Genomic DNA, 25253 nt, shown 5'->3' with positions numbered 1-25253 from the left:
CACAAATAGGTGAGTAGCTACAAAATGCAAAGAAAATGCTCTGCACTTCTTTTGGTCACGAAACACCTACTGGTTATCGTGTTACAAGAGTGTTTTCCCAGGAAAAAAAGTCAAATCACATGGGGAAATTGATGCAGCTGTATTTTGAATTGTCTTCTAACAGTAGATTCTTCATTTTTTAAAATAATTTCCCTGAAGTGTTTTCTTCTTATGCATTTTGGTTAACCTTAGTTCCCATCCCTAAAAAGCACTTGCGGAGCTTCCAGCATGTATTCGTTTTATGAATAAAGTAACAGCCTTACCAACTTCCTGCGGCCCTGGTCATGACCAGTGTCATTTTTGTCCATTTTAACATGTGATTTTTGCCTTCACTTTTAAAGATGTCTGATGGCAGCCAGAGAGCCATACTTTCTTACTGTGAAACTGACCTCTTGAAGTAATTCTTGTAAAATGAATAAGTTAATATTAGGTCTCAGAGAAAGCACTGTGTATACACTATTAGTCAAAATTTGTGAGCCTCTTTTTAATCCATATATTTAGGTTGAAGTTAACAACCTTTGGTAACAACAGTAAAAACCAAAAAACCAAACCCAGTGCTGTCGAGTTAATTCCGACTCATAGCAACCCTATAGGACAGAGTAGAACTGCCCCATAGAGTTTCCAAGGAGCACCTGGTGGGTTTGAACTCCCGACCCTTTGATTAGCAGCTGTAGCACTTAACCACTATGCCACCAGAGTTTCCGGTAACAATAGCAGAGTTAATATCAGAGTCTAGCATTTTCTGAATACGTACAAATTTAGATATGCACAAGCCATTACAAATAAAGCTTTTTTTTTTAGATGTTGTTGTTAGTTGCCATAGAGATTGCCATATTCACTTTACAGTGATTAAGAAGTTTGCTTGATATCCCTCCTTCCATGTCCTCTTGAATCTGGCTTGAATTTCTGGCAACTGCCTTTTGATGTGCTGCTCCAACTGCTTTTGGATGATCTGCAGCAAAGTTTTACTTCTGTGTGATATTAATGATATTTTTTGATAATTTCTGCATTCTTTTGGATCATCTTTCTTTGGAATGGACACACATATGGATCTCTTCCAGTCGTTTGGCCAGGTTGCTGCCCTCCAAATTTCTTGGCATAGGTGAATGAACACCTCTAGCACTGCATCCATTTGTTGAAACCTCTCAATTAGTATTCCGTCAATTCCTGGAGCCTTATTTTTTGTGCAGCTTGTGCTTCTTCCTTCAGTACCATCAGTTCTTGATCAAATACTACCACCTGATATGGTTGAATGTCGACCAGTTCTTTTTGGTACAGTGACTATGTATTCCTTCTATCTTCTTTTGTTGCTTTCTGCATCATTCCATATTTTTCTGGTAGAATCCCTCAATATTGCAACTTGAGCCTTGAAGTTTTTCTTCATTTCTTTAAGCTTGAGAAATGCTGAGCATGTTCTTCCCATTTGGTTTTCTATCTCACAATCTTTGCACATGTCATTATAATACTTTACTTTGTTTTCTTGAGCCACTTTTTGAATCTTCTGCTCCAGTCTTTTACTTTGTTGTTTCTTCTGATGTCAGATGGATCTTGGCTGAAAGCAATGAATACCAGAAAGATGTTTATGTGTGTTTTGTTGACTATGCAAAGACATTCAACTATATGTGGATCATAACAAATTATGGATAACCTTGTGAAGAATCAGAATTCCAGAACACCTTATTGTGCTCATGAGGAACCTGTACATAAACCAAGAGGCAGTCTTTCGAACAGAACAAGGGGATATTGGGTAGCTTAAACTCAGGAGGGATGTGCATGAGGGTTGTATCTTTTCACTATTCTTATTCAATCTGTATGCTGAGCAAATTATCCAAGAAGCTGGACTATATGAAGAAGAATGGGGCATCAAGATTGGAGAAAGACTCGTGAACAACCTGCAATATGCAGGTAACACAGCCTCGGTTGCTGAAAATGAAGAGGACTTACAGCACTTAATGATAAAGATCAAAGACTACAGCCTTCAGTATGGATTACACCTCAACATAAAGAAAACAGAAATCCTCACAACTGGACCAATAAGCAACATCATGATAAAGAGAGAAAAGACTGAAGTTGTCAAGGATTTCATTTTACTTGGATCCACAATCAAGCACACATGGAAGCAGCAGTCAAGAAATCAAACAATGTATTGCAATGGGCAGGTGTGCTGCAAAAGACCTTTAAAGTGTTTAAAAAACAAAGATGTCACATTGAGGACTAACATGCACCTGACCCAAGCCATAATATTTTCACTTGCCTCATATGCATGTGAAAGCTGGACGATGAATAAGGAAGACTGAAGAATTCACACCTTTGAATTGTGTTGTCGAAGAATATTGATTATACCATGGACTGCCAAAAGAAGGAACAAATCTGTCTTGGAGGAAGTACAGCCAGAGTGCTCCTTAGAACCTAACAAGAGGTTTGTTTGAATTCATTTTGTATCTTTTTGCTGGAAGCTTCCAGAAAGAGAAAAAATCATGTATTTTCTTTTGTGTTATGATTTGTTCAGTAAACCTATATTATCATATAGAATATTTCATCTGAAATTTTATCTTAAATATAATACCCTGCTTATATATTTAATAAAATATAGTATAGCTATTTTAAAGATGAACCCATTGCCATTGAGTCAATTCTGACTCATAGCGACCCTATAGGACAGAGTAGAACTGCCCCATAGGGCTTCCAAGGATTGGCTGATGGATTCGAACTGCCAACATTTTGGTTAGCAGCTGAGCTCTCAATCACTGCGCCACCAGGACTCCATTTTAAAGATAGCAGTATTGAAAGTGAAAAGGCAAAGAAATAGTTGAACCATTTCACTTAATTAAAATTTAAGTAAAAGGAGTTGGACTGGAGGACTGGCTTGGCTGCCTTTTTCCAACCCATAGCATCCTTTCAGTTTCTAGGTTGTCCTGCCTTTCGTGCAAATTAAAAAGACACTATCTACCTATCGACTCAATAGATCTTTCTTGTTGCCCTAGGAGGGGGAAAAGAAAACTTCCTATTTCATCTTTCATAACTAAAATGTTATAATTCAAGCTCATAAATGGAGAGGAAAAATTCTAAAATATAAGGAGTATTTTTTGTGTTATTTTTTAAAAGGAGAGTCATTTATCTCTGTTGAGTAAGAGGTTTTGCTTTGTTTTTTTTTTTTCCTTCTAATCTAAAACTTTAGAAAAATTTCAACATAGCTTATAAAGGAATTTAGTAGCTTGGCTTTCATTAATACAAATAAACACGTGTAAATATTGGCAGGCCTATAGACCTCCAAACAGTTTTTGTGATATAAGAAACTAGCGTTTGACTATTAGTGCTGCCATCATAATTTCATTAGTGTGGCTTCTTTACACACTTTCTCCAGTGACGCAAATACAGACGTGATTTTTTGGAACATCAGACTTATGGCTGCCTTCTCCCTTCTTCTTTACTTATGTTGGACAAACTATCATTATAGCTTGCCAAAAAAAATCCCACAGTTCAGTAGACTTCAGTTTTGAGGTCTCTCATGTCCTCTTTAGACCACCAGTAGCTTTGTCCCTGGGAGATCAGAAATTGGACACTTCTTTTTGATGTTCAACAAAACCAGACTCTGTTCCTTGACCTCTGAGGAAGAATATAGCAAAACAACAAATTGTCTAAGCAGCATCACTGGAAACATAGCAGCAAATCCCTCTGGAATGCATCCTTTGAAACATGGGCCAAATTCTCCTTTGGTATCAAGGTGATGACGATAATAGTAAAGTCTCTAATAGGATAAAGCATTAGAAGTTGTGTATCTTTTCCTTTATATCCATATACAGAAATGACTAAAGACCCACCAAATTTGAAGCATATTTATGCTCTTGTGCTGTAACCAGTTCCAAGAAGCTAAGGTAAAATATGAAGCTTAGAGATTGAGGATTCTATTAGTCTTGTACTATAACCAATTCCATTAATCTAACTTCCTTGTTCCCCATTCCTCCTTCCCACCCCCCATCCCTACTCCATACACATGTTCTTTGCTATATTTTAGGAAACTTTTCAACCACCCGATTCTCCTATCTTCTGTTTTCTAAGTTTTGTAACTTATTTGTATAACCTTTCCAACGACATCCTGTGGATTATGCTAAAGTCAAAATAAATCACATAGTTGAGTTTGCAGAAAGACCGTATACCATCAAACCATAGTTAATAGAAGTTGAGAGGTCTTTTTAAAGAAGTATGATGTTAACTCTGCTCTTTTTCCTTTTCTCCTTAGCACTTCAGTGTTTTTTAATATGTGCCAAGCCCCTAGCTTTCCCATTATCCTAAATAGTTGAATGGCATTTAATTTTCAAGTGAAATGCCCAACCTTTTCATTCAAGTAGTTAATTTTCTCCTCTGGTATTAAAATTAAATAAAATTATTAATTATTAAGCAAATTTTATTTTTAAACGTATTTAATACGCTCATGTCTTAGCCCAAGGTAATCTATTTTAAAAGTGGTACTAGTTTTATAATCTCGTGCTTACTTTATTCCAAACATGAGGGTTCTGTTCACATTGGATGTGCCTAAGCAAGTAACTGCTTTTTTGTTCTTCATTTGTCCTTGAACTTAATACTTAACAAACTGCCAAAAATGTTATCTCCCACCTTCTTTGTCTTCCAAACCTACCATATTTCACTTTTCAGAACATCTTAAAGATTGTCCCCATTGAAAAGTGTTGCTTTCAGGGGCATAATTTTGAGGAGAATTCTATTGTGGTGCTATTTATTTTCATCCATCCAATATTTAGGACCACCACCCATCGATGTCAGTTTGTTGTACTGTGGTGGCTTGAGTGTTGCTATGATACTGGAAGCTATGCCACCAGTATTTCAAATGCCAGCAGGGTCACCCATGGTGGACAGGTTTCACCAGAGCTTCCAGACTTAGGTAAGGAGAAACTCCTGGCGATCTACTTCTGAAAATTAGTCAATGAAAGCCCTGTGGATCACAACAGAATATTATCTGGTACAGTGCTAGGGGATGAGTCTCCTAGGTTGGAAAGCACTCAAAATACACAGTGGCTGCAGTAATGGACTTGAGCATACCAGTGATGATGAAGATGGTGCAAGACCTGGCAACGTTTCTGCTGTACATGGCATCACCATGAGTCAGAGTCGACCTGACGGCAACTAACAACAGCAACATTTAGGATGCATTTAAGTATCCATTCTTATCTGAGTCTTACAGATTAAATTTTACTAATTTATAATACACGATGGTTATGGAGATAAATGTATAAATGGGCCTGTACGTGACAGCCTTGCTTTTATTGCCTCTCATGAAATAGATTCTTCTGAGTAACCTGTAAATTTGAAAGAAAGCCATTGCTTTCCCATCCTCCTTTAATGTAGCAAGCTGTAAGAGGACTTGCGTTTTTTTTCTCCTCCGTAGTCAAAATAGGAGATTATGATTGTAGGAAGCATCTCCTAACTCCTTCTATAACTGTCTTTCCTGGACAAATAAGAAAAAAAGGTAAATAGGAATTTAATTTTTAATAAGATTTTTATTTAATAAATAAAAATTATGGTTAATAATGATGTAAACTTAATTTGACATGATCAGCATTCTATGACAGATACATGGTCATTAACTTTGAAGACATTATATTGAATTTGTAATCCATTTGGCTCTCATATTTGTACATGTGCTTGCTTAGACTTAAACTCCGTTTTTTGGTGTCTTTTTTTTTTGGTGAAATGTAAAATAAAATCAGCATTTTGGGGAAGGGAATATCTGGACATGTATATACTTATTCTTAAAAGAAATGCATTTGAGCTTATACGTGATAGACTATTTAAAGATTTGTGTATATTTCTAAGTCTTCATGTTTTTCATTTTAAACAAACTCCTATCTTCAAGACTCAGCTCAGTTCTTCACTGGTCCTTAAGCCCAGCCTGCCTTTCCTCTGGTCTAACATTGCCCTTTGTGCAGGCCTCTATTAAGAATGTTGCCATTGTGTCATAATCATCTGTTTGCACGTCTGTTAAACTGTGCGCTCCCTGAAGGCAAGGGCCAATTATGTGTTTATTTTCTTAGCATAAAGTGTTGTGCTGCCACGGTGATGTTAAAGATTGAGTTGTGGGATTTTGATGAATCAGAATTTTACTGCTAACCACAGTAAATGTACTGCTAACCACCCTATAAGATCCCTGAGGCCAGAAAACACACAAGGAAAAATTGCAAAAGAAAGCAGAGAAAAATTAGCAGGGCTGGTGCCCAGAAATTTCAGGGAGGTGCTCTGAGAAACTGGACTGGAGCATCAGAGCTCCTAAGGGCCGCTTCTGTGTCTTCAAGTTCAATACTGAATGTCACAACTGGCTAGTGGCATGAGAGGACCAAAGGGAAGAGTATACAACAAAAAAAGAGAGGTGATTGGTCTTTGTCCCACGTGGGCCCCGGCTTATCTTACCCCTTCTGTCACATGGGATGAAGAGATATAACACACAGCGGCCCATATGTGCTTTTGAAGGTGATGTGATCAGTGTCCCCAAATTTAACTGGTCAAATTTGTATTTCCTCAGTGTTGAGATGGTGAGAAGTGGGAGAGTTGACAAAGAGACTTGATTGCACCTTTTCCCCCTAGAGCTTTACAAGTGAGCTTTCAATGAATGTTCATTCATCAGATCCATTCCCTTCTCAAGAAAATATATATTTATTTCTGATGTATCCTTTTCTTCTATCTTGATGTTCTTAACCAGTACTTTGAAATTCACATGTTCTCAATGTTTTTGCAACTTGTACACTTCTAGAATTATTATTACTTAGTGTTTATATGGAAACCCTGGTGGCATAGTGGTTAAGTGCTACGGCTGCTAACCAAAGGGCCAGCAGTTCAAATCCGCCAGGCACTCCTTGGAAACTCTATGGGGCAGTTCTACCCTGTCCTATAGGGTCACTGTGAGTTGGAATTGACTCGATGGCACTGGGTTTTTTTGTTTTTTTTTTTAGTGTTTATATTGGTGTAGGGAAGATACATAGTGCCAAGAAGGTTCTTGAATTCTTTTTTACCCTTTATGCCTAATGTGTCCAAATAAAATTGGACCATATGCTTATTAAACATAGCTATTTAAAGAGTAGAAAGCCCTGAAATCTTTATAAAAAGATATCTTATTCATATTGTTGTAAGTACTCATAGATGCCACTCAAGCACTTTAGTCTTTGAGTTACCAATGTTTTCATTGTTCTGGTGCCTTATGATTTTTTTTCTTTTTTTTTACTTATGCAGTGTTGCATATACCACTAATCCCATTAAGTCAGTGTAAAATGTGTACCTTATTAGATTATTCAAGTGCTGTACACGTATATAAAGACAAAATAAAAACTATTTTAAATAATGAGGCATCTAAAGGTCTTGTTTTGGGTCTTATACAGAGACGTATAAAGGAAGCATTTTTAATGATCTAATTATTATTGTGTCTTTTGCTTAGGGTGTTCCAGTGTTGGCAATAAGAAACAAAATGATATCTGAAGGACTAGACCCGGATCTTATTGAGTAAGTCATTCTTCTAATATAATATTACTGTCAAGATATTGAATTTATAAGTTATAAACAATATAAAGTTAACATGTAACTTTAAATACCCACACACATATGTTTCTATACAGTGTTTTATGGTTGAGGAAACCATCTTCCTAAATAATGTTGCTACTATGTTTAAAAAAATCTGTTACTAAAACCAGCCATAGCACATTTTAGGTCATTGATGAATCTGGATGTTCAAAGGAGGTGGAATTTGATGACAGTTTTCGTGGCATGGGTGCAGTATTTATGAGAAGCAGGGTCATTTCTTAGTACTTCTGTTACCTACTAACTTTTCATTTAAGACGTTGTCGTTGTAGGTGCCATTGAGTCTGTTCTATCTCTGTTCAGCAGAATGAACTACTACCCACACTGCGCTATCCTCACAATTGTTGCTATGTTTGAGTTCATTCTTGAAGCCACTGTATCAGTCCATGCTGTTGAGAGCCTTCCTCTTTTTTGCTGACCCTCAACCTTACCAAACATGGTGTCCTTCTTCAGAGACTGGTCCGTCCTGATGACATGTTCAAAAGTCCATGAGATGAAGTCTCGCCATCCTTGCTTCTAAGGAGCATTCTCACTGTACTTCTTCCAAGACAGATTTGTTCATTCTTCTGGCAGACCATAGGATTATATTCAGTATTTTTCACCAACACCATAATTCAAAGGCATCAGTTCTTTGATTTTCCTTATTCATTGTCCAGCTTTCACATGTCTATGGGGTGATTGAAAATATCGTAGCTTGGGTCAGGCACACCTTAGTCCTCAATGTGACATCTCTGCTTTTTAAACACTATAAAAACCCTAGAATGTTGGAATTTGCTTCTGTCATGGTCTTGGTTGAGCCAGATTGATAAGTAAATAGGGTAAAGCTACTCTAGGTCCACATTAATAGTTATTACGAAAATAGATACTGGTTTGTGTGAGTTTTATTAAATATTTCTTGAGGAATGCTAAAAAATTGTGGCTCAGAAATTTGACAATAATTCATTCCACCCAAGTAAACTTGGCTAAAATATATCGTCATAGTTCATCCAGGGTAAAATATATCTTAATGAATTCTTCAGAATTATTCTGTTTTGCAAGTATCTAGATACTTATAGTCTTTCCAGTTTGGGTTTTAGTTCATCCCAATGTATTTAGCTGTGTTGTCTGGGCAATCATACTCTACTAGCCGTATATTTTGGAATTTTTCTTGGTGCTCAACCTCTCAAGAAGAAGTGAGCATTCTGGAGTAAAATACCATCAGTCTTTTTCTTTTATATTCTAAAATATGAAATTTAAGAATTTTTTAGAACTCTGCAAGAACAGATTTCCAGCCTAACTCTACATTCGATATTTATCTAAGTATCAAACAGTTCAAGTACAATGGCATGGCTTGGTAGTTTGAAATAAAGAATCACCAGCATATTTGGCATTTGTTCTGGAAATTGTTTCTGATGCAGACATAAAAGCAGATGGATTGTGACATATATTTTAATGTGAATTGAACATATGGGTTTAATCCATTCTGGTACTCGTTGGAGTACATGTTATATTTAACATTGACCATCCTCATTTTAGCTTCTGGAAATACACAGTACGCCTTCTATAATAACAGAGGGCTATAATGACCTTTAAAATGATGATCTTTCTCTCTAGAGAAAGTGTAATAAATGGAAAACTCACAGCCTTATAAGTGTCAGCATATGTTAGCTATCCAGTCCCTTTATCCATTACTGGCTTTATTTCATCCCCTGTTCAACCCAAACCTGCTTCATAATCCTTTACTTCAACCAACTACCCACACTAGCAACTTGGAAGCTGTCCTAATTTCTGCCCTCTTCCCTACCTTCCACTACGTCAGTCACTATTCCCTCATTTTTAATATTTCTCAAATCTGACCACATGCCTCCATATCCATTGCTGCTTAGCTGAGGCTTTCATCATTTCTCACCAGAATTATTATAGTAACCTCATGATTGATTTCCCTGTTCTCTTTCAATCCATCCATTAAAGCCTGAGAGGATCTGTTCATACTTCATTCTTGCATCACATCTTTCTCTGATTCTCAACTGCCTTCCGTATATAAGTGCTTTTATCAAGACCCAGTTTCTTTCTTTAGCTTCATCCCTTCCTACTCTTCCACACGTGTCTGTCATACAAACTACTTACAGTTCCGTGAACGGTTCATTCTTTTATTCCCTTTGGTGAATTTGAATGTTTTCTTTCCTCTGCATGCGTGGAACTCCCTTCCCACATTTTATTGGCCTGCCTAGTTTTTTATTCTTCAAGACTTCCCTTAGGTATCACCATCTTAGGAAGTCCATGGGTGATTACTAGGGAGGACCCCCACCACCCCTAATGCTCCTTGATGTGTCTCACTTAGCAAGTTTGAGGGTATGTCGTTGTCTGTAAATGTTGGGAAGCATTCAGTTGCAAGGTGGTGCCAAGTTTTAGGGTAGAATTCCAGTAACAGTTAACATTGTCTTACAGAAAAGCTGCTCCTCAACCACAGCTTGGAGCCTGAATTCTGACCCATTACCTCATAAGTACAAGCCATTGGTCACCGGGGGCACTGGTTGGAGTCAGGGTGACTCACTGTAACCTATCACCACTACTAGCAAACCAGCTCTAACTACATTCAGCAAGATATGATAAGTAAAATCAATCGCCTTGTTAACAGAGGAATTCTGGCACTTTTGAAATCATGTTTAAAGTTATGGCGTCTCACTTTGGCAGAAAAGTATGATGATGGAAGAGAAGAAAATGTGCCATCTGAAGGAGGCACTAAGTATTTTACTTAGAGCCTTAGGTACCTCTTAAACCTCAGCGAAGAAGTTTCAGTAAAGATTATTCTGTTTTCTTTTTTAAAGTCTAAATGTACACATTCTTTTTATTAACCTTAGGTAGTATGACAAACTCATACAACTCTTGGAAGAAATAGTTTAGATTTGTCTGCACTGAGCAAAGAGCAGAACTCAGGTTGATTTAGAAATAAATACTGATCAGAAAATACATTGTTATTTGATCGGCCTATCTGAAAATAAAATTTTAGAATTTAAGAGTACAAAATTTGAAACTAAGAAAACTTACGTGATAAGGTGGGAAAGAACCTAGAAATTTCCTAGAAAAATAATTATCAAAGAAGTTTAGAAAGTCTATAAAACTGAAGAAATGCCTGATGCCTGATAACTACCAAATAAATAGTATTTGTTTGATACTTCTAAGTGGTGGTTTAATTCTTTTAAAAAATCCAAGTTTTTAAAAGTAAGAATCATTTTTATATAATCAAGAATTAAGTCCTCGTTAGCTTATACAAAATAGGTTTCCATTGTCAATGAAATAAAAAGGTACGTGAAGGGACACTTTTGTGACCAGCAAACTCAAAGGAGTTTAAGGGAAAACAAAATGAAAATTTTTAATTTGTCTAAAGGTTAATCTGTTTTAATTTTGCTTTCAGCAATATAGACCAGGTAAATCATGCCTTATAAATTCATTCATTCAGTACCTAGATTTCCTTAACAGGGAAAAAAGTTTTCTTCTTGAATTCATGTTCCAGGACTCAAATTACTGTTACTAGCTAGTAATGACTGCTTTTACTGCTCTGGGACAAGTAGCCTCTGGACCTGCCAGTCAACAAGAGATTGGATTCAGGATAGTTAAGCTTCAGACTAAGGCAGACTTTGGAGATACTCTGCTTGCTTGGGTTCAGATTCTGCCCTGCCACCTTCTAGCTGTGTGACTCTGAATTAATTAGCTAACCTACTGTGTACATCAGTTTTCCCATGCCTAAAATGAGAAATAGAAGAGTTCAACCCTCATAGAGCTGTTCAGATTAAGTAAGAAAATGATGTAAGCAATTAGCACAGCTCTGGACAAGCAGTAAATGTTCAATAAATGTTAGTTGTGATTTATGAATGTTTTAATGGAGGAATATTTAACAAGTTCTAAACAATGGATTTACCAAGCTTTTAAATCACAATTTGTTTATAATTCTGTGGTCGCCCATATACCATTGTGATTTCAACAAAGACATATTTAACGTGCACAAAATATCCTTTTAAATTATATTCTGTATTCTCAAATTGAAAATCTGTATTTTCAGCTTCATAGTAAAGAACAGACTTCTGACGTTGAAATTCAGCTGGTCACAATCTTAGTGGGAGGGTGCGGTTTGCAGCACATTGATTTAGCTGAAGAAGGCATGTCATTGAGTTCAAAGTACTGTTCAGGCTTTTGAACAGAACCAGCCCAAATGACATTTGTCCTGGAGGTATCTACCAAAAGATATTTATACCCTTCTCCCAAGCTGTGCAGTGATCACTCTTGTGGTTGCCAGAAATAAAAGTAAGCACCTCAGCCTACTTATCTCTGAGACGAGACTCCTCTTTATTAGGGTTGACCAAAACGATAGTGGAAAGCAGGAAAACTTTATTGACTGTAACTTAAAACATGTACAGAGGATTTTCCTGCACTCTAAGGAAATTCCTTATCTACTAGTCATATATATTTGTCTACCTCCCAATACACAACGACATAATAGATTAAGGGTTGGTTTCTGGCTGGTTGAAGATAGAGTAGACCTCAATCCCCCAACTGGAAAATTCGCAGTTATTATTGGCCCCATTTTTTTAGTTCTTGCTGACCTGGGTTCCCATTCAATGTAACTCCCAGTCCTCAACCACTAGCTGGCAAACCTTGTCTATAAATTACTGTACAGGTAAAAACAATGCCAAAAATTGTGATTGGAAAACTGTGATTGGGAACCTTGACCACAAGAGAGAGAGAATACAAATATCAAAGAGGTGGTGTTAAAAAAGCAGTTATGGTCTCCCAATGGCTAGCAGCGAAGAGATAGCAGAACTTCTGGGAAACAGAGGCTCCCAAGTTCAATGGCAGATGCCAGTCTTTCCTAGGATAGATTGGTTTCTCTTTCTTTATGATATTAGGCATTAAATTATTTCCCTGGTTGCAAGAGTTCACTTACCAAGACAGGAACAGGATATACCCATCTTGATAGGCATTCAGAAGAGAAAAAGCCAAAGCATCTATAGTTTAAGTGTAATGATAAATTAGCTACTATAATACCCAAACCAAACCAGTTGTAAAATTGCTTTTGATTAATAGCAACCCCAGGTGTGTCAGAGTAGAACTGTGCTCCATAGGGTTTTCAGTGGCTGATTTTTTTGGAAGTAGATTGCCAGGCCTTTCTTCCAAGGCACCTTTGGGTGGACTTGAACCACCAACCTTTCTGTTAGCAGCCAAGCTCATTAACTGTTTATACCACCCAGGGACTCAGCTACTATAATTTCAAGGTTGAAATTGTTATATTTATAACTTCCCTAGAGATCCTTATGTAGTTAATACAGTCTGTGTTCAGAAATCGTAGTGTTTTGCTCTTTCCTTAACACCTGTTGCCATCACGTAGAGCTGACAAAACACCACTAATTGACAAAAATGATGTCATGTGATACTTGTCTTCTTTCCCCAAATCTGCTTTCTAATGTTTGTAAATGTGTGTACTACTTACAGATATATTAAGATATTAATATATTAATATTCACATATTAAGATATTAATTCAACCCTAATATACCTAAGGAAACCCCAGTGGCATAGTGGTTAAGAGCTAGGGCTGCTAAACAAAAGGTTGGCAGTTCGAATCTACCAGGCGCTCCTTGGGAGCCCCATGGGGCAGTTCTACTCTGTCCTATAGGGCTGCTATGAGTCGGAATCGACTCGACAGCAGTGGGTTAATATACCTAATGAAGTAAATGTACTTCTGCCGTTTCATTTTTACAGTTTTACTATTTTAAAATATAAATTAATAACCTTAGTATATGTTCTAGTTGACACTGAAAGTGATTTGAATGATGAACACAGCACCCTCTCCACCATCCCCCGCTCAGCAATATTTTTACTAACAAAGTTTTTGGTACTTCATCTGTTTTAAATTGAACTGTTTTAAGTTTAAAACAGATGAAAAATGTTTTTAAACTATTTACCTACATAAATAAATGTTTTTCTGAAGAATGTTTATATGGTTTTTGGATCCTTAAAATGGCTAAGGGTTTAAGCACAAATATAAATCTCCATTTAATGAAAAACTAAAGCAATAATATTTGTATTTTGGGACTCTTTTGTTGTTCCAGATCACAGAGACCAACTCAGACTAGCTTAAGCAAAAAAAAAAAAAAAACAACTTATTAACTCATATAGCTGAGAAGTCTAAGTAGGGTAAGACCTGGGGGTTCCATGTCATCAGGGCTGGCTGGCTGGTGCTCTACTTCCCTTTCTCCCTATCACCTCACTTCACTCTTCCCTTTCTCCCTACCACCTCACTTCACCTTTACTTCCTTCTTGTAATAATCTAAGTCTCTCTTCCTGTTGCTAGGCTTCTTCTCTAAAGCTAGGGAATGTAGCCTCCAGCAATTAAAGGCTTTAATATTGCCTATTTTGCAACCCCCAAGTGAAAGAGATCTCCATAATCCACAGCTCATCTCTAGGGAAACATTCTGAATTGCCTTGCTTGGGTTATATGCCTTCCTTTGAATGGATCTCTCTCTCCAGGGGAAGAGATCCCAGTGATTGTCCAGGCCAGGATCATGTGGCTGCAGCAAGGAAGCGGGTAGGGAAGGAGTGAGGGCCACAGGGATTATGGTTGACAACTTTACTTGATCCACATAAAATGGGAGAAGGATGTGTCTGCCAGAAATATCATATGCCCACAGCATCTGGTATGCTAAAAAGTACTAATTTGTGTATACTTAGTCCTTCTTCTGTTCCTTTCTAAGAGGTTTTCAGTAGCAACCTTTTCAAACTTATTTCCATGAAAAAATCTTAAAAGGTTTATATGTAGGAACAAATAAGAGCACTCTGATCATAACATAAAAAGGCAAATTTCTGTTTCCCCAGAGAGTAAATATCCAGGTTGGAAATGATGGTATTGTTGTGAGTTTTAGTATTACCATTAACATTTGTGTCAGGGGGTGGCACAGTAGTTAGAGATTTCCAGCCTTGGAAACCCTGTGGGGCAGTCCTGCTCTGCCCTGTAGGGTAGCTATGAGTTGCAATCAGCTTGATGGCAGTGGATTTAAGGCTTTATAACTTATAAGATGCTTTTCTATATATTACCTCATTTGACCCTCATGGTTTCTTAAAGTTTTTCTCTTTTTAATATCCTAAGACAACTAGTGTGTATTTTTTTCTATTGTTCACATAGTGATTCCAATTCAAATAGCATAGAATTTATTTTAAAATGAATGAGGACAGACAATAAGAAGTGTTGGCAAAGATTTGTGGAAATTGGAGCCTTTATACCCTGCTCTTGGGAATGTAAAATGGTGCAGCCAGGTAGAAGACTGTTTGGCAGTTTCTCAAAAGATTAAACATAGAATTACCACATGATCCAGCAATTCCACTCCTTAATATATACCTAAGCAAATTGAAAGCATACGTTCCCAGGCAAACTTGTACATAAATGTTCATAGAAGCATTATTTGTAACTGCCAAAAAGTGGAAACAATCAAAATGTTCATCAAGAGATGAATGGATAAACAAAATGTGGTATGGATATACAGTGGGATATTATTCAGCTATAAAAAAGAATGAAGTACTGATACATGATACAACATGGATGAGCCTTGAGAATATATGCTAAGTGAAAGAAGCCAAACACAAAGGTTACATTTGTATGAAATGTCCAGATAGGTAAATCATAACCACAGAAAGTAGATTAGTGGTTGCCAGGGGCTGGGGGTAGTGAGAAATGGAGAGTGACTGCTCATGGATACAGGGTTTCTGTTGGGCTTGATAAAAATGTTCTAATATTAGATCATGGTGATGGCTGTACAACTTTATGAATATACTAAAAATCACTGAATTGTACACTTTAAAATGGTTAATTTTATGGTATATGGGCTGTATCTCATTTAAAATAAATAAATGAAAGGAGCTCCAAGCTTAGTTGTGCTATTTCAATGAAAACAATTTCATAGAACTTCCCACCTACCCCTTGTTGCTCCTGACAGTTGGTCTAAACTCATCTACTGTTACACCCTAACGAATATCTTACACTCCAGCTACCAAATGACTTATAATTCCCAAAAGCAGCATGCCACACCATTCACATTTTTTTCTTTACCCTGAATATTCTCATCCTCACTTAATCCCACCTCTTCTTTTCCTGGTAAGCTTGTATTCATATCTCAAAACCCTTCACAAGTATCTTCACCTATCTGGAGTCTTCTCTAATCAACCCTAGTAGAGTTGATTCCTCTTTCTTATCATACCAGCATAGTATATATCACATTGTATGACAATAATTTCTTTGCAATTGTGTTTTCTCCACTAAAATATCAGCTGTTACTAGCTGAACTACTTGTTATCCATCTCTATATCCCCAATAGCTAACACAGTTCCTAGCAAATAGTAGGTGCATGATGGTGATAAGATTTACTTAGTGTTTACCATATGGCGGCTATTACTCAAGAAATTTTGCATTTATTAATTCATTTAATCATCATGACAGTCCAGTTAGTTGAGCACAAAGTGATTACCTAACTTTCTCAAGGTTATTCAACGAGTAGGTGCCAAGGCTTGGATATGAACCCAAGCAGTATGACTCCAGAGTCTGTGTTCTTAACCATAGTGCTATACAGTATCACATATATCAATAAATGGTTAAACACATAAATTAATGAACTTTATAATTTTAATTTGTTTTAAACCTAAGCTGTTTTTACCCTTTTCTTAACTAGGATGGCTTTTTGGGAGTTGTGTCCATTAGATTTGTTTGGGTTGCCATAGATACTAATGTAATGTTGATGGTGATATTCAAATAATTCCCTCTGGTAATTTTTTCCTTTTTCTTAAGATGGACACAGTAAGAAATCAACTATATAGCAAAGCAAAATTTACTGAGGAAAATGTGCTAGGTATTTATGCCTACTACTTCTGGGGTTATTGCTTCTACAAAGACCTGTGAAGACTATGGTCCCATGTTAGTATTTTGGGCAGATGGAGTATGAGTCAAAACCTAGAAACCACTCATGCTGTACTCAGTTTTAAAATTTACTGTTTTGGGTCCCTATAGTTTCCTCATAGGTATAATCTAAAATTGTACAGCAGAGAATTGGGTTTATATTTGAAAGCTAGAGAGCAATGCCAGCATTTCTTCCTTTTTTTGTCACATGTCAAATATGATATAAAAAATATAAACCAGTCATTGCTTAAGGGGCACAAAGTTTCTGTTAAGGGTGATGGGAAAATTTGGAAACTGATAGTAGTGATCATTGCACAGCATAGTGAACATAGCTCACATCACTGAATTGTACACTTAAGAAATGTTGAGATGGGAAATGCTTTGTTATATATATTTTTACCACAGTAAATATATATATATAAAAGCCAAAAATAAGCCATAGTTTTAATAACTCAAAGTAAATGGTAGACTGTGTATTTTCTTATTTTAAGTAATGGTAATTTGTATTTATGGCAAAAAAGAAGTTTTATTTGTTGAGTGCCCTAAATCTTTAATAACGTTCAAGGAGCCTAGGGGAGAAAAAATCTGGTAGTTTTTAATTATTAAGACATGGCAACTATAATGTCTCCTTTTCCTCTTAGCTTCCCCAAAAGCATATTTTCCTTGCTTAATTCAGCTTTCTTGGAAAGAGTAAATAGAGGCCGAGTGTGTTACTGTATTGATTAAACATTTACTGGCACAAACTCTATTAGGCCCATCTAATTGACTATTTTAATGACATTAAAATTTCATTTTGGTTTATTAGAGCACCTTCACGTAAAGTTGTAGTTTCACCATTCTCATACCTCCTTGTTGTGCCTGGGAATCTTGGAGCAGTATTTTTACCAACTCAGTTGTGTAGTCCTCATACTTTTTCCTTATCATTCTCTAAAGATAAAACATGTAAGTGAAAACAATCAGTGAACATTAAGAACCTGCTTTGACCTGACACACTCCTTCCCCTCACAATTTCTGTATTGCCTTTGGTTCTTAATAGCCATTCTTGAGCTCCCTGTCTCTTCTGAATTTCTCCCTGCAGCTTTCCTAAACATCAAAGTTTTCCTTTTCTTTCCATTTCTAGCTTTCCTTTCTCTGTACCTCATCTGCCCTTGGAGGCTGCAGGGTTTTAGCACTTGTCATGCCAGCCTCTACACATCACATCTCTGTCTGTAGTTAGGTCTCCATGGTAACAAGCAGCAGAAAGTGCTGAAGTAGCACAGTATGCAGGAACTGGCAAGAGAAAACAGTGTCTTGGCCTCTGCACTTAATCCCCATGACGCTGAAGAAGCCAGAGAGAACGATGCCGTGGTGGAGAGCGGGAGACTCCCTCAGTTACGGACGGCAGACTTGGCTGATTTATTAGCAGCGATATTCTAAGATGAACTTAATTTACAGTTAGTAAGTGCTTTTTTCAACTGGAAAACTTTAAAAATTTTTTCCTTCTTCTCTTTCAGGCGACCAGATGCTCCAGTGCCTGATGGTGAAGGTGAAAAAAATGCAGAAGAAAGTTCAGATAGTGAATCTTCTTTTAGTGACTAAGCTTAATTTTGATAAGAATTTCATATACGTGTGTACGTGTACATTTACATTCTATAAGAGAGAGAACCTAAACTCAAACTCTTAGTCATAAAAACATCAAATGACCACATACCCACCACCGCTTTTTCTCTAAAAATAAAATGTTTATAACCTGGCAGTATGTCTTATTACCAAAATAAAGAGCCCTAAGCTGAAAAATAAAATAACCTAAGTACAATTAATGTTACAAAGACTGAGATGAAATATTTCAGGGATACAACGAGCATTGAAAATGAAGTCAGTTTACTTTGAGTTTAGTAAACTTTTGATCACTAAACTCAAAGTAAACTGACTTCATTTTTAATGCTCGTTGTATCCCAGAAATATCCCTGAAATAAGTAAACTTTTGATCACTCAGTCTAAAAAAAGTAAAATGGCTAAGTGAATCATTCAATGTTTTTGTGAATATTTTAGCATGAAAAGTATGTATATTCATATCCTAAGACTTGTTAAAGAAATTTCTAGCAGAGAATAAGATTGGATTGAAATTTTCTCTGAAAACTTGAAGGTTATATATTGTGAATATGGAACTTACTGATAGTATTTATTAGCATATAGAGCTTTTTACCACTTGGCCATTAGTTCATGTAGATATATTATCAAAGTCAGGTATTTTTATTATATTTATTATCAGGTAGAAATTAAATTGAAGGTAGTTTCAGTATGAGTCAGACTGGGCAACCATCATTGTCGTCAACTAGTAACTATTGCCTAAACAGAAAAAAATATTTAATATGCACAGGTTTAAAATGTTTTTCTCACCTCATCTTGCAAATAATACTTCATAAATAATTATTTGCATATAGTTAGAAAGTCATTAAAATACGTACAAAAATATTTCCTAGGACTGCCATAATAAAATACCACAAAGTGGGTAGTTTGAAGGAACAAAAATTTATTGTTTCTCAGTTTTGCAGGCTAGTTCGAATTCAAGGCATCCACAGAGTATAGCCCTGTGTGTCAGCTCAAATGGAACATCGTTCCTTGTCTCAGCTTCTCGTAGCCCCAAGTGTTTCTTGGTGTTCCTTCGCTTGTAGATGTATCTTTGTAGATGTGGTGCCTTCCCCTTGTGTGTGTGTGTGTTCCTGTGTCTGTTCTTCCCTTTTGTAAGACACCACTCAAAAGGGATTAGGACTAGGACCCACCCTATTCCAGTATGTCCTCCTTTAATTTACCTGACAGCAAAAGAAAAACCCTATTTCAAAACAGGGTCACGTTCACAGGTACCTGGGTTAGGACATCAGTGTATCTTTTGGGAGGGTCAATCCATAACAGATATACAAATGTGTTTGAATGATGATACTCAGTTTAGATCACCGAAAAGTAGAGACTGAGAAAAGGACTGGGTGTCCACAGGCTGTTTGTGAGGTGATCCCAAGAAGCAGGAGTTAGAGAACGGGGAGGGTGAGAGAGAGAAACCAGTATAAATGTGTATTATCAAGCTTGCCTTTGTGAGCTTAAGTGCTCCAAGACCTTAGAAGCTTACAGAATGCCTCCCAGAATTGTTCATCTACCTAACGGACAGACCAAAAACCACCAAACCCACTGTCATCAAGTCAATTCTGACTCATAGTGACCCTATAGGACAGAGTAGAACTGCCCGATAGAGTTTCCAAGGAGCACCTGGCAGATTCAAACTGCCAGCCCCTTGGTTAGCAGCTGTAGCACTTAACCACTACGCTACCAGGGTTTCCAAAAGCTAAGGTTCTAAGGACAGAGATGGGATCATTTTTTAATTGGTTTCCATCCCCTCTTACCCCCATTATTTTTACGCAAATAATGCGTACCTTCTACATTTGTTTGCCAGCCACGCCCTCACCACCCCGCCTCCCAGGCTTTTCACAAGCACACTATGCTAATTTTTTTACAGCAACATGTAAAAAAAATTGGCTTAGCGGTGCTTATGAAAATACCTCATAGGGGGAGGGTGCGGGTGGCAAAAAAACATATAAGGTACGTGTTATTTGTGTAGTTGAAAGTTGCCCTCAGGGGCATTATCTGTCCCTTCACTTCTGGGCCATGTTTATGTGTGGAAAAGTAGGCTCCCCCAATGTTGAGAAGCCCTTGAGACAGAACAAGACTCAAGGTTGTGGTGGGATTTCACTAGCAAAAGACAATATGTGCTCGCTTAACAACTGTCCAGTATAGTTGTGGCTGATATCAGATGTGAGCAAGGGGATGTGATTATGTGGGGCAAGAGAACCTTCAGGGCACAGTGGTTAGCTCGGCTGCTAACCAAAAGGTCAGCAGTTCACATCCATGAGCTGCTCCTTGGAAACCCTATGGGGTAGTTCTGCTCTGTCCTATAAGGTCGCTATGAGTCTGAATCAATTCAATGGCAACAGGATTTTTTTTTTTAACCCCTTGACTCTTCAGAAATGTGTGAGCCATATGTTAAATCTACCCTGTCACCATGTCTTTAAGGTGATGACCAGGCACGGTCTCTGTAAAAGACTTCACAGGAGGATTAGTGAGACAAACTACAGTTCCTGTTGCTGCAACTGAATCCAAAGCCAAAAGTGATATTCTTCATCTCCTTCCTCCATCACCCAGTTTAGATTTCTCTTGTTCTCTGCCAGAAATTCAATTGATCTAGGTTGGCTGCCTGGTAGAGTGACCCAGATCTTCATCCCGTAAAGGGTTTAAGGCCTTGGCTACTTTGTCCTTTTTAAGCTGTGATTGTCACAGTTGCCTGTGTGCTGTTTACACCATGTATGAAAGCACTAAGATATGTCCCCATGAATCATTCAAGTTCCAGACATACTCCCTATTCCATTTAATAGTCACAACCCTAGCTGTTCATGTTAATCAACATATTAACACCTTTTTTGGTCCATTCTCCTTTATGATTAACCCAAAGTGACCAATTGGCAGAGATGGTTCAGTTTAATGCAGCCTTTACTGTGCTCACTGGTGGAAGTGTGCCAGCTCCTTCTGCCTACCCTGTCTGGAAACCAGAACCTCCAATCCAGCACAGCATAAGGTGGGAGGGATGGGAAGCACAATTCTGCAACTGGGTCGCTGGGAATAGTGATAAGAAGGTCCAATACTACTTCTATCATCTTTGTTCCTGGACTCATCTATTCTAGCAGTCGGGGACATGGCATCATATACTAGCCATTGGTATAGTACGTATACTACATCCTGAAGAACAGCACCCTAACCCTGCAAGGTGTTATCTCTGAGGTGGTGCCCTAGCTGGGCTTTTAATGGGTCATTTCATTGTTCTGTTAGGTAGGCTGCTTCCGAATAATGCTGATTATCCATGGCTATCTTGCCTCATAATCACATGCCCTTGCTCACTTCTGTCATCAGCCACAGCTCTACTGGACAGTTGTTAAGTAATGGGACCAGTGGACCTAATGGGGCCCTGATGGTGTAGTGGTTAAGAGTTACAGCCGCCAACCAAAAGGTTGGCAGTTAGAATCCACCAGCCGCTCCTTGGAAACCCTATGGGGCAGTTCTGCTGTGTCCTGTAGGGTCTCTGAGAGTCGGAATTGATGCCAACAGGTTTGGTTTTGGTTAGGATCTAATGGTCATGCATCTATTGTTGCTTCTCATTTGCTGCAAAATTGTCTTGGTGTGAGGCACTGTAATGCAGGATTAGAAAAAAAAAACCTGAACCCACTGCTGTTGAGTCAGTTCTGACTCATAGTGACCTATAGGTCAGAATAGAACTGCTCTGTAGGGTTTCCAAGGCTATAATCTTCATGGAAGCAGACTGCCACATCTTTCCCCCTTAGAGTGGCTGGTGGGTTCGATTCATCGACCTTTGGGTTAGTAGCTGAGCACTTAACCACTGCACCACCATGGCCCCTTGTAATGCAGGATACCATGTTGGTAATAGACATTCTGTAGGCTATCGTATAGTAGTGCTGACAGGGGTACTGCTGCAAGGGAAGCAAGCTCATATTCAGAGTAGAAATTAATTATAGGAAAGAATTGCCTCCTCTTCTGCATAGAAAATATTTAATATAAACAACTTGCTATCTAGTGGCTGGTTAACTCCTAGAGGAATAGTGTGAAATCAAGGACTCAGCATTAGTCTCTGCTGCTGACGACACTGGGTTACTGCGTTTTTTCTGGACTGACAAATCAGATATTCAGCAGTGGTAGTAATTAAATCAGCCTTAACAAAAAAACCCAAACCCATTGCCACTGAATTGATTCCAACTCACAGTGATCTTATAGGACAGAGTAGAACTGCCCCATAGAGTTTCCACAGAGCGCCCAGTGGATTTGAACTGCTGCACTTTTGGTTAGCAGCCATAGCACTTAGCCACTACACCACCAGGGTTTCCAAATCAGCCTTAGTGGGAGGAAATCCAAGCTGATGGGCCCATGCATAGCCTCCATCTCTCTCTGCCACCATGATTATTCCATTCACGGCCCATTGCATAAGCCAGAAGTGGTCAAGGACAAGGCTGGCTGACATCTACTGAAGGAATCACCCTGTTCACCTAACCTTTGCCTCCTCTGATGGTTGCTGTCTTATTGGCATTCTGTGATCAAAGATCTTTACACTTTGTACACATACCCATAGTTTTGTCTACATGTCTCATCCTCAGATCTTTCTCCAGTCTTTCAGTCTTGCTCCTTCCATGCCCCTGACCAACCAGTCAAGCCAGTTGCCACTGATTAGAAGTCTGTGTGTATTCTTAACTAAGGCCATGTCTTTCTCCATCAACATGGATGACCAAGTGTACTGCTTGCCGCTCTGTCCATCAGGAAGACTCTTCCCTCATCACTAACCTTTAGGGCCACCTCTGAGAGAGACGATAGTAGGCAGCCATGTTTAGCTCACACCAGATATCAAGCTGGTCCATCCATGAACAAGGTCCACTTTTGCCTCTTCTGTCAGCTGGTGTGCAAATATTGGAAAAAATAGCCCTGATTCTTCACTTCTTCCTATATCCATGACCTTTGCCACTTAATTTTACATTGCCTGCCCACTCTCGTGGGGCACTCTGCCTCACCCCTTAACTCTAGTTCAGCCACGTGTTTTGCTTTGGGCTAGTGGAATTTCAGCAAATGTGATCCAAGCAGAGGCTTACAAATTGGTTGGGTGATTGGTCTTGCCCTCTCTTGTGCTTCTGCCACTGACATAAGAACTGGTAGAGCAGAGCCAAGTTGCCCTGGTCACCACAGGCCAATTCTAAAACATGTGAGCAAGCCCAGCCAAGATCAGGAAATCTGCTTAGCCAATTTCCAGTTGGTTGTAAATGTGTGAGTAATAAATGCTCATTGTTGATTGTCATTAAGATATTTTTGGTTGCTTATTATACAGCATTATTGTGGTAATAAATAACTGATCACAGCCCATCATAGGGAACTCCCCATGACATCGTAGGAGTAGGTTGAAGAAGATGCATTAGTGCAGGAGAGGTAAATGATTTGAGAATCTAGGTCGCTTGTTTATGTAACTTGCGTGTGCCCTCTGGACTTGCTCAGCCTTGAACTCAGATGTACCATTTCCACTGAACGATGGATTGTTACTTTGACTATCCGATTTTATCATTTGGTGTCTGATAACACCCAGCTCATCGTGGGCAGCTCCAGTTAATCACTTGGTGTCATATGTTCAGGTTCTCAGTTTCTACCAGGCACAGAGGTATCCCATGGGTTGCTTTTCAAACAGTGAGAAGATATGACCATGCTCTAGAACCCTAGGAGCAAGAATCTATCGGGGATTGCCAGAGATGCTACACAACGTTCTTATCTACCACAGATATTCTAGCATCAATGGATAGGCTGAGTCATGTAGTTCAAACAGAAGACAGTTTGCATCACAGCTGAGCCTGCAGCAGAGCCCTCTCTTGCTCTGCACTGCACTTGACACTGGCAGCCTTCCAAGTCATCCCATAAATGAGTCAGAGCACTGTTTCTAAGAAAGTATATGATACTTTCAAAAGCCAAAGAAGTGCCCAACATGCTGTGCCTCTTTCATAATGGTAGAGAGTTTAAGTTCGATAACTTGTCCTTTACCTTTGTGGGGATGTCCCAGCATTCTCCAGACCACTGGACTCCTAGAACCTGCACCAATGTGGCAGGGCCCTGAATTTTCCATCTTCTGGCTTGTATGTTATCTTATAGGGCACCAAGAACTTGCTCTCCATCAGATCTGATTATCCTGATATTATCCATATAGAGGACCAGCACAATGATCTGTGGAATGTCAGGATGAACAAGGTCCCTGGAGATTATACTGTGAGAGAGCAGAAGAGTTAACGTAGCCATGCAGCAAGATGGTAAATACACATTACTATCCTTTCCTTATAAATGCTTTTGATGTTTTTAATGATTTGGGGAAAAAAAACAAGTTTGCCAGATTGACATCCACATTCCAAGTGCCAGAGCCTGTGTCGATCACTTCCAAGAAAGGTACCATGTCTGGCATAGCAGCTGTGGTTGATGCCACAACTTGTTAAGTTTATGGTTGTCCTTGTCATCCACCATGGTCCATCTGGTTTTAGCAGGTGTCATACAGGTGAATGCAGAGGGTGCTCGCTCCCACCTCTTCATTCTTAAAATCTTCGAAGGTGATGCTGATCTCTGATTCCGCTCACGATTCTATATTGTGCCTGGTTTACTGTCTTGGCTGGGATAAAATCACTGTTGGCTGGAATAGGGGATGCAATTTCAGGGATTTCCACTTTATTCTCCCTACCACAGTGGATTTTATTCCATAGGTCAGGGAACCAATGTGAGTCTGTTAAGAATAGCTCTCCCACTTATGCACTCGGACCAGGGCAATAATCATGGGACCCATCTCGACCCCTTGAAACTGCTGTGAGATGGACTGGAAACAGTGCTGCATTTATTACCTAGTCTCCGTGAGTCTTTACTTAGGGGCAATGATAACATCTTAGGTCACTTGGTATTAAGTTAGCTCAATCCTGTATCCAACAAGCTTTGAAATAACTGAGTATTCCCCTTTCTGCAGTGTTTATTTACTTTGATAAGTGGTTTAAGGCCCTTTGGAGAAAGATGGTGTAATTATTTATTGTACATAATTGTGACGGCATAGGTGGCACTCTTTAAAAGGCTTTGGCCTGCGTTTCAATTGATGAACATAATTGTTATAATAGTTTTCCATTGTAGCA

The 25253-nt window shown here is 38.4% G+C and overlaps 1 protein-coding gene across 5 annotated transcripts in view; it reads left to right on the top strand.

Annotated features, from left to right (window-relative positions):
* WASHC3 (WASH complex subunit 3) overlaps window positions 1-18265 on the top strand; it is a 58731-nt gene extending 40466 nt beyond the window's left edge. For all 5 annotated transcript variants that reach the window (XM_049884200.1, XM_049884197.1, XM_049884199.1 and 2 more), the window contains 2 exons: window positions 7478-7542; window positions 18027-18265. In XM_049884200.1, the coding sequence (XP_049740157.1) occupies window positions 7478-7542; window positions 18027-18111 (150 nt within the window). In that variant the 3' untranslated portion in view covers window positions 18112-18265. The remainder of the gene's footprint in view (window positions 1-7477; window positions 7543-18026) is intronic.
* Window positions 18266-25253: the final 6988 nt, after the last annotated feature.

This window comes from Elephas maximus, chromosome 4 (assembly GCF_024166365.1).
Source record: "Elephas maximus indicus isolate mEleMax1 chromosome 4, mEleMax1 primary haplotype, whole genome shotgun sequence".
NCBI lineage: Eukaryota > Metazoa > Chordata > Mammalia > Proboscidea > Elephantidae > Elephas > Elephas maximus.
The sequence above is the reverse complement of the archived record's forward strand: the minus strand, read 5'-3'. Positions and strand labels throughout refer to the sequence as shown.